Source organism: Botryllus schlosseri, chromosome 2, assembly GCF_051294905.1.
Source record: "Botryllus schlosseri isolate E-star chromosome 2, Bs_hap1, whole genome shotgun sequence".
Classification (NCBI taxonomy): domain Eukaryota; kingdom Metazoa; phylum Chordata; class Ascidiacea; order Stolidobranchia; family Styelidae; genus Botryllus; species Botryllus schlosseri.
In genome coordinates, this window is record NC_137237.1 from 6,690,590 (window position 1) to 6,706,266 (window position 15,677).

A 15,677-nucleotide genomic window follows, 5' to 3' on the forward strand; every position below is an offset into this window, starting at 1 on the left:
AAAATGTCTCCTAAATTAACCATCATATTTCATCACTATGATTGAGATTCTACTCAGTACTTTAGAAATACACATGTGAAAGGAAGAGAACATTATTTGTCGATAAAGTAGTAATGAGTATTGGCAATGAGGATGGCAACTGGCGTCAACGAAGTAACACTCAATGTGATGTCATAGAAGTAGTAACGGCGAAAACCAAGTAGTCCGTCATCGTACGTAGAGTGTGTCGATGAATTTCGAGCAAAAAGGAAGCGAGGAAAAATACAGAACGATTTGCAAGGCTGCGCGGTGCCCACTCCTAATCGCAGAGAGCGATGACGACCATCACACAGACAGCAGTATCAAAAAGGCAATAAAGTATAAAAACATACACTAAAAGTAGCACCAGTTTTAGAAAGCCAACACGGCGCTTCCAGACATATGAAGTATCAAGGCATAAAACAGTAGCTAATAGCAATTGCGTGAAAAGTCAACATAACAGATAGAAAAGTAATGTACAAAAAGGCAAATGGTGTATGGCATATAAGACATACGGACCGCAAGAAGTAACACTCTCAAGAGTCCGCACTTGCTAGTAGACATCTCGATTTTGACGACTGGTCGTCCGATTCCTTATCAGACTTGACAATATACCCAGCCGTTTCTCTGGGAGCGTAGTATGGAAGCTCTTCCGGAGGAGCTATCTGTAAGTCCAGGAATAATGTTGCATTTACTATCATGAGAGTACGGTTATATGTGAACGACCATGGCTTAGTAAGAGTAGCGTCAAAAATGAAAACCCAGGACAACGCCTAACGCCGCACTAAGAATAAGGGCCTGCCCGTAATATTTTACGACTGATCATGATCATTCGCGATAGATGGGAATAAATGACAATGTCCCCACGAAACTGGACATTTCAAACTTTTCGGTGCCACCTTTCCCGCACTGAATACGAGACAAAATCGCTTCAGCACGATGGTGCTACAGATGCATCGCGACGAAACGAAAAGAATGATTTCACAATCACCAGATCGATAATTCGAGGGGCTAGAGCACATTTCGTGTGCACTAGCTTGTGGTTTTGGCGGCAGGCAATCAGGCATAATGTAACAGGGTTATGTCATAAAAACTTATCGTACTTTGATTCCTCAATGTATCGCCGAGGTTGTATTGCTGATTCCATGAACATGAGATTCTGATAACATAATAATTATCCAGGTCTTTATACAATAACTGGTACACAGCGCCTAGTGTGGTGTTTTTACATCTAGTAGTACCGTATTGGTATATACTGGTAACTCATTCCAGAGAAATTCATCAATTCACGCTGTACTTCACGGTTTCTGGTTACCAAATGGTGATTCACAGAAAATCAAGTCTGGGGACTCGAAAACGCCAGACGCCACAATCCCAGCCTAAAACCGGTTGGTACTTGGTAGTATATTCTAGGGGAATACTAATGGCCAGGCTCACAAAACGACGTAGCCACAAATTTGAAGTGTTCAATTGCCTTCCAGGATAAAGGGTAGGTAGAATTTCTACACAGAACAGAAATCCGACAAGATTGAAGCGGGTAGAAAAGCCAGCTCACATGACTTCGCGCTTTGTTAAGAGTCTTTTTAACTCTCAGCATGGTAAGCCTCGCAGAAGCCCTTTGACACCACATTTCCCTCATCAATTTAACCAGTGTAATCATCGCCTGTTAAAACAAATCGATTTCTAATTTAGGAAATTGATTGATTGCGTCCATAAAGTGATATAGATCAGTGGTTCTCAACCGCCAGGTATATTACAATTTCATACCTTTATTTCAAGATGCAATGTTGAAGGCAACAAGTACAGAACAGATAAGAGCTGGCTCATCGCTAAACAGCGCAGTTTGCGCGATAAATCGATTTCGATTCTTTCATTTTGTGCAGGACCGTAACTGGGGCACCCCAAACCGCCCAATTCGAGAGGGGGCGAGCTTGAAAAGGTCCAAAAATTATTTTGCAAATGAACATAACTCAGAGCGATTTTTTTTTGAAACTTTTCCCAACATGTTTCAATTTCTTATTGCGCGATTTAGTGTCACCAAATGCCTTATTGCTTGTAGGTGCCCTTCTCCGAGAGAGGCATGTCGGCGTCAGTCATTAACGCGCCACGACGTACCATCACATAATAAAGTTTAGGCTAACATGGGACTCCGAAAGTTGTGCCAAAAATTCGGAAGCGAGAAAACTGATTCAGTCATGAATGATCGAAAATTTTCGCCATTGGCGCGATTAAGCTACATAAACTCTGTGCTTACACTGAGTGGAAGGAATATGCTCACAAGTAGAGGTGGAAACAACCACCCGACCGGAGGGTCTGGGGGCGAAGCCCCCGGAAGTTTGGCTTATCGCCCTGTAGGGCCAAATACCAACGTTTTTGGGTTTGGGCCGACGAAGAAATTCTTCAGCTCGGATTTGCGCATGGCCGGTATAGCTGCTGTAAGGTGTTTTTCTTGCGGCAAGCATTGTTTTCGTAGTTGCCAGAGTAGCCTGCGTCTGGTGACGGTGGGCAATGAGCAAGGTAGCACGACAAGGGTCTTGGTTCTACTCCGAAACGGCCTTCGGCGCGAAAGACTGTACACGACTCTCGACCGTAGCACGTTTATCTAGACAAGGAAATTTTACCTCTACTCAGCAGACTCACTAGACACTAGGTACCATAAAATTACATGGATGCCACCATGAAGATAATTAATTACGATCAAAACCCTCTAAATGTCACTTTCTAGCACCATATAATTGCAATTTGGCATCATTTCAATTTTGAAAGTTCACCGGTCCACCTGACATTTTTTGAAATTTTACCGGTCCGCGAGGTGAAAAAGGTTGAGAACCACTGATATAGATCATAAGATTGTTCCAAACAAATTTTCAAGTTGATAAGTATTGCCCGGTAAGTTACCTGCCACTGCCTGCATTTCACATTTTCCTTCATCGATATTGTACTATAAACTGTGCTGCCGATAAATTCATCAACACTCGCTTGATGACACACACACTTGCAAGCTCAATTACAAAGCAGATTGCCTTTATCCGCACCAACCTAGGTCATTGATCCGGATAGACACAATAAAAGCTAGATAACCATGCTGACGACGTGGTGTAAATGTGATCATTTGGAATTGTGGAAAATACAGCAGTAGACATTTCAATTGGTTGTTACATAAAAGTGGACTGGCAATAACAACACATATTCTTATTTGACCGCAACACCTGTCATCTAAAAGTACTCCCACATTCTAGGAAACCAACATTTTCAACAGCTGCAGAGAACAGATAGCAACAGGCACATGTCTATTCAAAATACCATCGCATTTCATCGTGAACATCATGGATTTCTGACCTGCTTGATATAAGAGTAAATGAGCGGCTGGACTCTCTGAACATCTATTATTATAACAGGTGAAGTCCGGCCTGACAGAAAACTGCCTTGAATTAAATTTGATTCAGTCTGCACTTCAGAAAACCACATTTCCAATTCTCCTCAATTTTCCTATCCAGAGAAATAAAATAAGTGAACTGTGCACAAAAACAACTTACACATAGACACAACCTTTCCTGAATTCGCTATCGTGAATAAGTGCTGCAAAACCGACTAAATCTACATCATACTGCGACTCAATCTATATCTACTATGTACTCACAAATAGAAACTCTTCCTGATCCCATATCACTAATTCCATATTGAAGAACAGGTCAAAACCATACCTCATCATATCGCCAACTGACCGGGATGACAGGCCGATATTCATCATCACACACTATTTTTCGCATTTCTTCGAAACTTGGATCATGCCCAACAACGTCAAAGTAGGGAGGTTGGTATTCTTCTGTGATACCTAAACAGGGTGTGGTCTGTTTAGTATTAATCACGGAGCACACTAGATTGAATAATTCCACCATTAACAATGCGTCTATCGAAAGTGATATGACAGCCATATGATCATCTTCTGTATTTTCGATAAATGAAAACATTTAGATCACTTTTATGTAGCAGAATATAATAAAACAGCAGGACACTAATGGTATGATTGTCAACAGGGAATGAAGAAATTCCATATAGGCTACCAAGTGGTATATTATGAAGATAACTATGTGGAGACATTGAGGGGAGAAGTCTGCTTCTAGCTAAGTGTTTCACAAATCTCATGATACTACTGAAAACACAACATTTTTACAAAGATTGAATAGTATATTCATATTGAAATAAACCCAAATATTTTCGGCTGACACTCGTCAGGGCTAATCGTCAGCAACTAGTAGAGAATTGCTGGCTACTAGTTGCTGACGATTACCCCTGACGAGTGTCAGCCGAAAAGATTTGGGTTTATTTCAATATGAATATACTATTCAATTGTATATTGAAGTTCTGTACCTCCAAGAAGCTTTTACAAAGATGAAACATGATTATGGTACTGAAAAGTGGTAGCTTGTAAACTGCAATTTAGCAGTAAAGCATGGTATAGGCAGAACAGTTAATAAAAATACATATGTAAGTTTTGAGCAAATCCTTGCTAACCTTCAATGGAGCATCTTCGCGCTGCCTCCCAAATCACCAATCCAAATGCGTAGACATCCGCTTGCATGAAGCAGTCGAAACTGAGTGGATTTATGGTTTCATCAAGAACCTAAATTGACAAATTATAAGATCGTAGACATTGGTTCCATATTACATTGTGATATACCTCAGGTGCCATATACCGCTTCGTTCCCACTCTGTTATTATTTCTCCAAATATCCACAGAGTCTCCATTCTGAAGCACGGCCAAACCTGAAGAATTTAATAGCAGATCAACCTAAGAAATGCAATCCACCATCACCAAATACCCACCAAGATCTGCAATGCAGCAAGTCAAGTCGTTTTTCACCAATATATTTTTGGACTTTACATCGCGATGCGCTATAGCAGGTTTACCCTTGAATAAATAAGGAGAATTTATGGGTTTGACATTCTTGTGTCACAACACAGCGCAATGAGCACACCAACCTTGACCCCGTCTATCCGGGTATGCAAGTGAGACAGGCCATTGCTAGCAGTCTGGCAAAGTCGTAAGAGTAACTGCTTATCCAACGTATTTCTTTGCAGGAAATCGTACATAGAGCCCAGTGGATGGTAATAGCTGATCAACCAAAGCTAGAAACGTGAAAAATGTAAGTCTGGTTAGTGCAATCACTAGTCGCATAATTCACTTTATGACAACTGCTGATTTAATGACCAGTACGTCTTTCCAAAACAGCACAACTATGAAAGTATAAAACCCTAAATAATAAAAACAAGAGTTGAGTAGCAAAAAGCCTAACTACCAGCAGCCGTCGATATTTCTTATTCAGATTGGCAGAAACAAAAAGGTATGGATAGGAAGAAATTTATTGTTGCAATTGAGCTAATCTTATTGTTCCCATCAATATGTAGGCTACAGACCTAAATGGGATTCACGAGAATTTACAAAACTGTACCACAAAGACTAAAACGCGCGTCGGCCAGACTAGAATATACGTGACTGCCATAGTAGGAACACACTTATTGAAGAAACCTATTTTTTTTTTGTAAATACGATTCATTAACCATATTAATTTTGGTTTTGAGAAACAGCACTGCGGTAAGAAAGCTGAAATTCAACCAACCTGCGTACACGAATTTCTCGACGTCACATCAGAAGCCATATAGGCAAGTATATTTTGGTGTCGCAACATCGCGGTATTGTAGATATCAGTTTCGCGTTTGAACGATTGCTCTTCACGAGAAGAAAAAATCTTGACCGCGACAATTTCTTGTTGATATTGACCAGTCCATACTTCTCCATATCTGCCCTTTCCTTTACCGAAAGTGGCTGAGTGCCATTACTTGTGAGGAGCACCAATTAAGAAAAGGATCTGACCTATGCATTCAATCAAGTTGATGCTCTTCGCTATTGTGGCTGGTGTGAGGAGAGGGTAGCCAGAGCCACTGCCTGATGAGCAAGCGGAGTCCATTTGCGTCCAGCTCTGTCGAGGCAATGACTACCATATGTTAATAGATAAAACACTATCATGCGACACATCATGTAATACTGGGACTGCGATACTGCCTATTGCCATCCTAAATTGAAATCAAGTCTGGTGTTGCAGTCTTTATTGAAATTCCTTAAACTCGCTATTGCAGTACAGGCCTGCCATCCATAGCCATTAGTATATAGAGATCTTAACATTGACAACATGAACCAGTCTCGTTACAATTTTTATTTAGTAATGCATATAAACCATGAAAATTTCAAATGCTGTTTCAAAATATCACATTTTGCTTCGGGATAGAACTTGCTCCATTGGTAGAATTCCATACCGATTTATGACCTACATCTTTAGACGAGTATATTGTACTGTTTCAATGTATTTCATATCAATTTTGTCAGAATCCAACTCACACAAAGTACTTAGAGGCTGACCTGCGACTATATTTCAATTGAAAGACTTGGAACATAGAGTAGCTTACATTACATTAAAAAATAGTTTCCAAGAACAGATAACTATAACTCACGAACAGCCTTTTCTTGTCATCGGCAGTGCCATGCAACCCACAGGGACATGCATCTGCTTTTTTCATACAGCGTCTCTGTAATTAATTTCGTTATAACTAAAGACGTAAAGAGTATCGAGATGCAGTGAAAAACTCTGGTTCAGAATAGCAGCGAAACAGAGAGTGCAACAGCGACGCAATGAAAATAGCCTGTATCAAAACCGTGAGTGTTATACCAAGTCATTCATAATAACCAGATAACCCCAGCCTTAAACCTATCCTAGGCATAAGCTAAGCTGACCTAACTCGATATTGATGTTTGCATTAATATTATGACACTCTCTATTTTGAGATAGAAGGATAATTGATTTCCCCTTACGTGTTGCTTTTGCTTTTTCCAGATTCTATACACTACTACCAATATCAGCATGAAGCACAGGACACTACAAGCCACTGCTACAATTACTTTTGTATTGTCAGATGATTGACCTCCTCCTGTAAAATAAAAACATTCAGTCCCCAAGGTCAATATGAGTTGGCAATTGGATAACATCGGCCGATCGGTGTGCAAGATTGCAAAGCAGATCAGTGTGAAGGGCCAACAACATCAAGTTATGATCACATGGGCTTGTGAAACTTGTAGAATATGTCATGTAGGCGTAAATGTTTGTCTCCAAGCCGAATCGTATTTTTCATATGTTGAAGCAATGTCAAATTAAGTCTGACTCAGGGCAAGTCATGAGTCAAGTCAACCTAACGCTGCAACATATCATGACAATTATTTATAGGATTTCTTCAGTTCTTTCCATTGGATTGAGAGACTCAATAATCAGGATCTGATGAGTTAGAATCAGAAGAATTAGAACAACAGCATTGAAGATATATTCAAACATATGTATCCATACGCATTCTTATTACAATAGTAAGCCTTTATATATTCCAACCAAGTTCTAATGTCCCGCCACCATTGGCAAAATACCTTACCTTTTGGAAGTGTATCCACGTTCAAATTGCACATATCACTTTGACAGCAGTCAATAGAAATCATTGTGTCTGAGTTGATTTTACACATAATAGCAGCATTGCTAGTTGCATCAAAACAACCCTTTCCAAAGGTTATACTGTCAATTCAAAAAAAGTCGTTGAAATAATCATATCTCTGAAGCAATTGAACTATCAATAGCCTACCTTCCGTCTGGATTCTTATGACCAGAAGAATAGCAGGATTGCCGAGCAATGCAAACATCTACATTTGAACCACAATCTGTGCATGCACACCGAATTTTGATATCCACAGGAACATGCGTCTCATTAACCAACTGAAATTGAAATAACATGACAAACATAGTTAGTAAATATCGATTTAAACAGTACTGGAATGACGAATTTCCGACAATCAAAAATTGTAAATACCTTGAAATGGGAAGTATTTTTGTTTTGAGCAAGAGAAATAAGTTGCTCTGTCACTGAAAAAAAAAACATTTCAAATATTTCAGAAACAATGAGACCAGTCTTTCCCAAAGTGGGCATCAGCGGCCCCCTGGGTGCTTAAAGAAGGGGGCGCTGAGAGTAAACGTGGACGTTATGGACTGCGTAGCCGCCGCAAAAGTATCTCTCTTTCTGAACCGAAGTCAGATTTATGAATATGTATGTGATCACGCCGTTTGCAGTCATTCCAGGTGCATTCAACCGAAAATCGTAGTGACCGTGCAATGAGCCAAAAAACTTTTTTTCGGGAGGAGGAAGTTAAGGGGGCGCTCAAACCTCGTTCGCTGCCCAGTGGGGCGTTTGGGAAACACTGAATTAGCCTAAACAGATGGCTAAAATATAAAATATAATTATGGAATCGCATCTTCATTGTTGAAGCAGCTCAACGTTGCAGACAGAAAAAGAAAAAGTTGCCTTCCTCCATCCTCACATGAAGTATGACTGGCCATAAAAGCAAACGATAGCACATTTTAGCGCTGCTCTACGCTTTCTCATAACAATGCCAATTTTTTACTATGAAGGCCATTTTTGTGGGGGTTCTAAAGTGTCCTAATCATCATCATCATTAGTTTATTAGCAATTTTTATCAGTTCAATACACATTACACAACAAAATGCAATACAATGAAAAGATAGGAAGGTGTCGAAGCGACTTGAAGTAGTCTATGGAATCAAACACCCACCTTGGCCTATGCCAGAGGTCTCAATCACGCGGCCCGCGAGACCATTTTGTGCGGCCCGCTACAGTATTTTGGATTTCGAAATATTCGACAATATTTAACTGCCAAATATATTTTTTTATATTTGAAAACTGGAAAGTCGCCCCAAAACGATTCCAGAAGCCTGAAACTACCAATCAAACTTCACTAATATATCACTTTCAAAAGTTACCACGAAGTGGGCGATCAATGAATACTTCTGCGATTGGACATATCTAGTGCTACGGCACAGTCATATTCAAGTTGTTACTGATCTGTTCCAATATTCGAAGGTAAATCTAACGCTGATTTAATTTGACTTAGGTAATGACATGATCAATAGCCTTGTTATCAGGAGTATACCCGAAACCCGGATTAGGCTGAACTGCTACAATGCGCTGATATCAGATCAATCTTTGTAAAATTCTAAAATATTCTACCTATAATTGTGACACGTCAAATGTCCGTTGGCCGCAAAATTTTAACGCAACAGCTTTTATTACGTCCTGATGCATTTGTACTTTCGCATGGTGTCTACGACTACTTATACAGCAACTATGCCAAGTACATCAACAATTTTATTCAAATGTTTTAAAATGTGATTTTTTTGTGCCAGGCGTGAATTCACAATAGTAAATCACATTTTCAAGATGCGTGTGGGCTGTCAGTCTGCAAGGCCCTGTCATCAAATAAGGCCTACTCAGAAATACATTGGATACCCCTATTATTGGTGCTGTGGCCCATGTGGGCAATTGGCCCGCAAGCACATTTAGGTTTGAGACCTCTGGCCTAGGCGATGTAAAGAGGAGGCATGCACACCAGACTTGGACAACTAGATAATTCTAGTTGTCTAATTTCACTGAATTAGAGCAAAATGACAGTAATCTATTCTAATCGAATTTGTGAAATGTTTCTATGCTCTAATTCTAATCTAATTTTTGAAACGTTTCTACACTATAATTTTAGTTCTAATCCAATTCATTTCTGAAAATGCGTCTTTGTCCGCGGCATTTTGCAGCGAGTTAACAAGAATATCCATCTCGCGCAAGAAAATCCAGTGCATCGCTGACATCGCATTATTTACACTATACAGTGTACAAGTACAATCATAGTAGTTATAAGTGTGACGAATAATGGCCATGCTGGCATAGTAGCTTGTAGCCTGCAAACAAAATTTTAGTTTCGATCACAAACAGCACAGCAGTGAAGAAAGGGAGATAGTTAACATAGGGTTGTTCACTTCCATGCCCTCAACTACATCAAGAAAAAAGATGAATGCTTCAGATTCAATTAAAATCATACAAGAGGTTTGGTTAAGCGTTTAAGTTGAGCACCGAGCACCACTGACTATAGTCTTTAGAACAGAGATGGATACTTTGCTATTATATTGCTTTCTTACTTTAACGAAAATGTACGCTGTAAGCTTTAATCACTTTGTTTGCGGTCGATTTATTTGTGATGAGATAATGGAGGTTCAGTAAAACAGGAAATCATGGAATGAATGAAATTGGTCGCTCTCACAGGTCACACCAGCGTATCGAGAACAATCCGAACATATGAAAGATACAGCAATTGTTATCGACACAAATTACTTGATGACTTCAAATTGAGTCGTAAACTTTGCTCCGAGTCACTAGTCAAAATGCATTTTTGAAACGCCGAGTGACGTGAAGTCTGTTTTTCAGACTCGAGTCAATTCAAGTCATACGAGAAAGGTGACTCGAGTCGAGTCATGACTCGGGTCATCCCAACGTTAACTATTCTCACACGTATGGAAATCCACTGTAATTTGATGTGACCTGAAGTCCTGAACTTGATTTTTGCTGTATTCATTTCTCATTCACAATCCCATTTAATTTCCAAGTTTTTGTGAATTCAGTAGTTTTAATTCTAATTTTAATCTAATTTGGAAAAATCTGTGGAACTCTAGTTCTAATTCTAATCTAATTTGGAAAATTTGTGTAGCTCTAATTTTGATTCTAATCTAATTTGGAAAAGCTGGAAATTTACTAGTTGACCAAGTCAGATGCACACTGAATGAAAAGTGAAGGCAGATAGTATAGAAAAAAGCAAACGACAAAAAATGGTGTGGCATGTCATGGAAGGCGAGATCGATAGGTAAGGTCGTGATCAGGTAATCTTGAGGATGGACTAGTATTTAGTTAGTAGTAATTGCTTGTATTTCGACTTGAATGTGGACATGCTCGTCCTGACCGACCCGATAATTTATATTTCCGAATCCTCCTTTTAGCCAGACTGTAATCACTGGTTGTTTTCAGCAATAAGTTGCGCGTGACAGAAAGGTTTCTTCCATAGAATAATTAAGGAATTAAATGGAAAGTTCCGCGTGACATTTGCCACCAATTCCACTCTGGACTTTTAGGGCTACCCCGACGGCCCGACCCGATAGTATCTTTTGACCAAGAATGGCTTCATAAAGCTGCACTACAGTATTAGGCTGATACAACAATATACTATTAGCAGTGCTGCTAATGGGCTACAACAACTTTAGCTACAGGATTTCCATAAAATTGTTCGAAATACAAATACAGGCTTTTACCTCTTGATGAATTCAAATCAGGATACCCGATTTCATTAAGCACTTCCGTTTCATTCCCTGCAACAAAATACATGTTTTAAAACAAAGTTCTGTTGGAGAAATCAACCTATATATGTTTATATACCATATACGACTGCGATGAGTACTCCAAGTACAGTCCACAGAACCGCGCGTGTTTTCATATTTCTGCGCTACCGCACGGAAAAACTCGGACGACAATATCCAGGGGCGTTGCGTATAACTATAAATTAAATAACTACGTAGTGCAACAATCTACAATATACGCATTGGGCATTGGATAAAGTTAGTTACGCTTGCTGACAGACTACAGACGACACGACACACTCGATGAGCAAGGTTCTTTCAAAATGACGACGGCACCAATAGTATCACGTCTCAGAACTCAACTCGAAGCGACCACCACTGGACGGAGATTACGGAACGACAAAAATGATTATTTCGAGACTGATTTTGGGGGATTCCAGGATTAGCAAAATAAGATTTATACTTTCATAATCAATACAGTGGCAGCTTGCGATTTATTACCGTCATATTGAATTCAGCGCTCGGCAAGCCGATAAAAAATTACCGTTGGCTAAATGGAAAGTTTGTCTATAGAAATGAAACATGGAACGGCAACGACCGATTTTGCAGCTTCGTTCCGCTTCGCTGAGGCTGGAGTGGAGAATTGTTTTGGGTGAGCGACTGTAGGATTTCTGATAATCCAAAAGCTATCTTCCCGAGCGCAGAAATTATTGAATCCGGTCTTGATCGAACGCTACTGTTGCACCGATTCCGAAAATATAAATTAAAATAATGATCAGGTACTGATCCACCTAGAATCTGTCCTCCAAGTCTGAAATATCGGCATCGTTCAGAACAAACGGGTAGCCGCAACACAATGGCCATAACAATGACCCGTTGCGACTCCCCCCAATTGCTTGTATTTCAACTTGAATGAGGACATGCTCGTCGACTGTCGGATGGCCGGTGGGATCTTGTGGTGTTTTGATTTGATAAAATTTCAATAAACGATGATTATTAGGATTGAGGAAGCATGGACAGATTGGCAACAGCAATAATAGGGTTATCTGCAACTGCAATAATATAGTCGGGTGCATTCGAGCCATTTATTACATTAGGGTAACTAGTTGTTGAATGGCCAATTCGCTGCAGGTGCATAGCATAGATTGCTCCTTCAAGGTTAAGATAACAATCAATGTAAAGTATCGATATTTTCAACTTCGAAGTATAGGGCTGTAGCTCGTGTCGGTTCATTGCAATAGCGTAAATATTCGGCCTCACTTTTGTTTGGTATCCTACAGGTACGCCTATTATGATTAGATGACAGATCCCAATCCATTGGGAATGCAAGATTTTTTGATTGAAGGATCGATTTGAGTGATATAATGAGGGGAGTGCCTGCTGTTTGGGAGAAAGACTTATACAAGTTTAAGTTTTCATTTTATAGCAATCTTGTACCGGATTTCAAAGGATGAACTGAACATGACTGAACTGGCACTGAACTTGACTGGTATAGTCTGAGAATAAATGAAATCTTCATCCACTTCTTTCAAACCTTTGTTTTTCTGCTGACAGAAATATTCAAATAGTGGGATCATGCTACCTAACGAACCTGACATGAGTCAGGACTTTGTGTTAGTAAATGGTCATGCCAGCATGATGCTATCATCCATGAACGAATTGCGATCAACAAAAACCTTGTGCGATGTAATTATCAAATGCGAAGGGGTAGAGCATCCGGCACATCGTGTGGTTCTAGCCGCATCTTCTGCGTATTTTACAGCAATGTTCACTTCGGAAATGAAGGAGAAGCAGCAAACGGTCATAGAGATTAAAGAGATCATGTCGTCAACAATTGCCACCTTGCTAGATTTTATTTACACTGAATCGGTGTTGGTAGGCACTACAAATGTGCAAGACCTTCTTCCAGCAGCTTGTTTACTTCAACTAAAGGGAGTGGAAGATGCCTGTTGCGAGTTCTTAAGCGGGCAGCTAGATCCCATCAACTGTCTGAGTATTAAGCAGTTTGCCAATACTCATCTGTGTATGGAGTTAGCTGCGAAAGCAGAAGAATTCACTTTGAGACATTTCAATGCGATAGTTGCACATGAAGAATTTTTAGATCTCGAAGAAAAAGATGTTATAGACCTTATAAAATCATCAGAAATCGAGGTGACATCAGAGGAGGATGTATACAATGCCTTGATGAGTTGGATTATGCGCAGCAAAGAGGATAGAAGCCCGAAGCTTCCACGATTATTGGAGTATGTAAGGCTTCCACTATTATCTGCTCAATTTATTACAGACGTTGTAGATGAACAGATTTTGATCAAGTCAAGCTTGAGATGCCGTGATCTCCTGGATGAGGCCAAAAAATTTCATTTACGTCCCGAGCTGCGTGCAGATATGCAGAAAGACAGAAACCAACCGCGATTTGGGTCATCGGAGATTCTAGTTGTGTTGGGTGGGTTTGGTGTTGAGCAAACTCCCATCTCCAGTGTTGAGACGTATGATCCAAAAACTGGTAATTGGGGAGAAATGGTACCCTTCACCAAAAGGAGAAGATACATATCAGCTGTAGCCGTTGATAATCGAATATACGTCATTGGTGGCTACGATACACACACCAGATTGAACACTGTTGAGTGTTTGGATTTTTCACTGAACAATGATGGCATATGGTATTCAGTGTCTCCAATGCATATGAAAAGGGGTTTGGCCGGCGCTACAGTTCTTGGAAAAATGATATATGTGGCTGGTGGTTTTGATGGCACCTCGAGGCATTGCTGTGCCGAAAGGTATGATCCTCGGATAGATGAATGGACTTTATTGCCAGACATGGTCAGTGGCAGAGAAGGTGCGGGAGTGGTGTCAGCGATCGATTGCATATATTGTATAGGAGGGTACGATGGCATGAACATACTCAACTCAGTTGAAAAGTTTAATCCCAAACTTGCTGCTTGGACCACAGTCGCACAGATGTCTACTAGACGCTCTGGGGCTGGGGCTGCATTTTTAAATCACGTTGTCTATGTTATCGGAGGCTTTGATGGAAATTCACACTTGGACACTACCGAGTCTTACAATGTGTACACGGATTCGTGGACTGTGATGCGTAACATGACTGTGCCACGCTGTTATGTGAACGCGTGTATACTGAGAGGCAAGTTGCACGCAGTAGCTGGATATGATGGGGAATCCTTGCTAAATTCTGTGGAACAATATGATCCAGCATCAGATACATGGAAACAAATATCTCAGATGTACGCAAACAGATGTGATGCAGGTGTCGCAATAGTAAAGAGGGAGGGATGGGTATAATAACCGCGGTGTCTTGGTTCAATAGTAATGGTCTTTACGTCACCGCATTTTTCAATATTTTTGTGCGCCTTTAATTTCCCATTTGTTCGCGTCCTTGTGCCAGTGTTGGGATCAAGTCACTGCCTTCGAGTCATTTCAAGTGATTGCACATTTTGACTCGAGTCAAGTCAATCGGTTTTCGAAGGTGACTCGAGTCAAGTCACTCGATTTTTAGAGGTGACTCGAGTCAAGTCACAATTCAAGTCAAGTTGCCTTTTCGAGGTATGAAGCTTGATTATGTTATTGCATTTTTCTAGCAGTCTGTAGTACAGATTTAGTGGTCATTGATTCTGAACCGATGAATGAATATAGAGTTGAATATACATGCAAAAAGACGCTGTATTGCTCACGTATACGCAGAACTGCCAGCCAAAATAGAAAATAAAGAAACAAATTGATAGGATGCAATACATTATCCATTTATACATATTGATATGATACAATTCGGGTCTGCCCCAATCGTTGAGGAGCATATAAACTATATTCAATTTCAATAAAGCAAGAAGTTTGGTTAAGGTAAGAACTGAAAGCAGAAATATATATTTTGCTATTAAATTACTTTACTACTAGTTTACGACAACGTAAGCTGTAAGCTTCGATCACTTCGTTTGTGGTCAATTTATTCGTGAGATAACAATGGAGGCCCATTAAAACGCACGAACATTGAATGATTGGTCGCTCTCATGGGTTGCACCAGCGCTTCGCGAACAATGCAAGATACAGTGGTTTTAATCGACACCGATTACTTGATGACTCTAAATTGACTCGTGAATTTTGCTCCGAGTCACGAGTCAATCCACTTTTTGGATATGCCAAGTCAAGTCATTTTAGCAAAGTGACTCATACAAAAAAGGTGACTCGAGTCATCCCAACACCGCCTTGTGCCTTCCAGATCTATAACTATACAAGTCGTACCTCACGCATGCACAACACAATTATGTTGATATTCAATCAACAGAGAATGCTTGTTTGAATGGGTCTCATTAATTTCCGATCCTAGGTAAAAAGTGATTTTCATCTGTAGCCAATATCCTGATTCAT

At 40.1% G+C, this 15,677-nt stretch overlaps 2 protein-coding genes across 3 annotated transcripts; one reads left to right on the forward strand and one right to left on the reverse strand.

Annotated features, from left to right (window-relative positions):
* Positions 1–76: 76 nt before the first annotated feature.
* Positions 77–11,703, reverse strand: LOC145433200 (activin receptor type-1-like). 2 transcript variants are annotated; one of them, XM_080310169.1, is made up of 16 exons: positions 11,377–11,703; positions 11,253–11,309; positions 7,921–7,973; positions 7,696–7,826; positions 7,492–7,628; positions 6,887–6,999; positions 6,529–6,603; positions 5,894–5,999; positions 5,640–5,830; positions 5,002–5,148; positions 4,846–4,930; positions 4,700–4,785; positions 4,534–4,642; positions 3,723–3,853; positions 1,574–1,681; positions 77–683 (listed from the first exon to the last, which is right to left on the reverse strand). In XM_080310169.1, the coding sequence occupies exons 1-16, from the start codon at positions 11,432–11,434 to the stop codon at positions 555–557; spliced, it is 1,716 nt and encodes a 571-aa protein (XP_080166295.1). In that variant the 5' UTR covers positions 11,435–11,703; the 3' UTR covers positions 77–554. The 2 variants fall into 2 exon arrangements, with proteins under 2 accessions (XP_080166295.1, XP_080166294.1); XM_080310168.1 differs by having other exon boundaries at positions 6,887–7,002; positions 11,377–11,698.
* Positions 11,704–11,888: 185 nt separating this feature from the next.
* LOC145433199 (kelch-like protein 12) lies at positions 11,889–15,610 on the forward strand. Its single transcript, XM_080310167.1, has one exon. It carries the CDS (start codon positions 12,873–12,875, stop codon positions 14,595–14,597), a length of 1,725 nt encoding a protein of 574 aa, XP_080166293.1. The 5' UTR covers positions 11,889–12,872; the 3' UTR covers positions 14,598–15,610.
* The last annotated feature ends 67 nt before the right edge of the window (positions 15,611–15,677 follow it).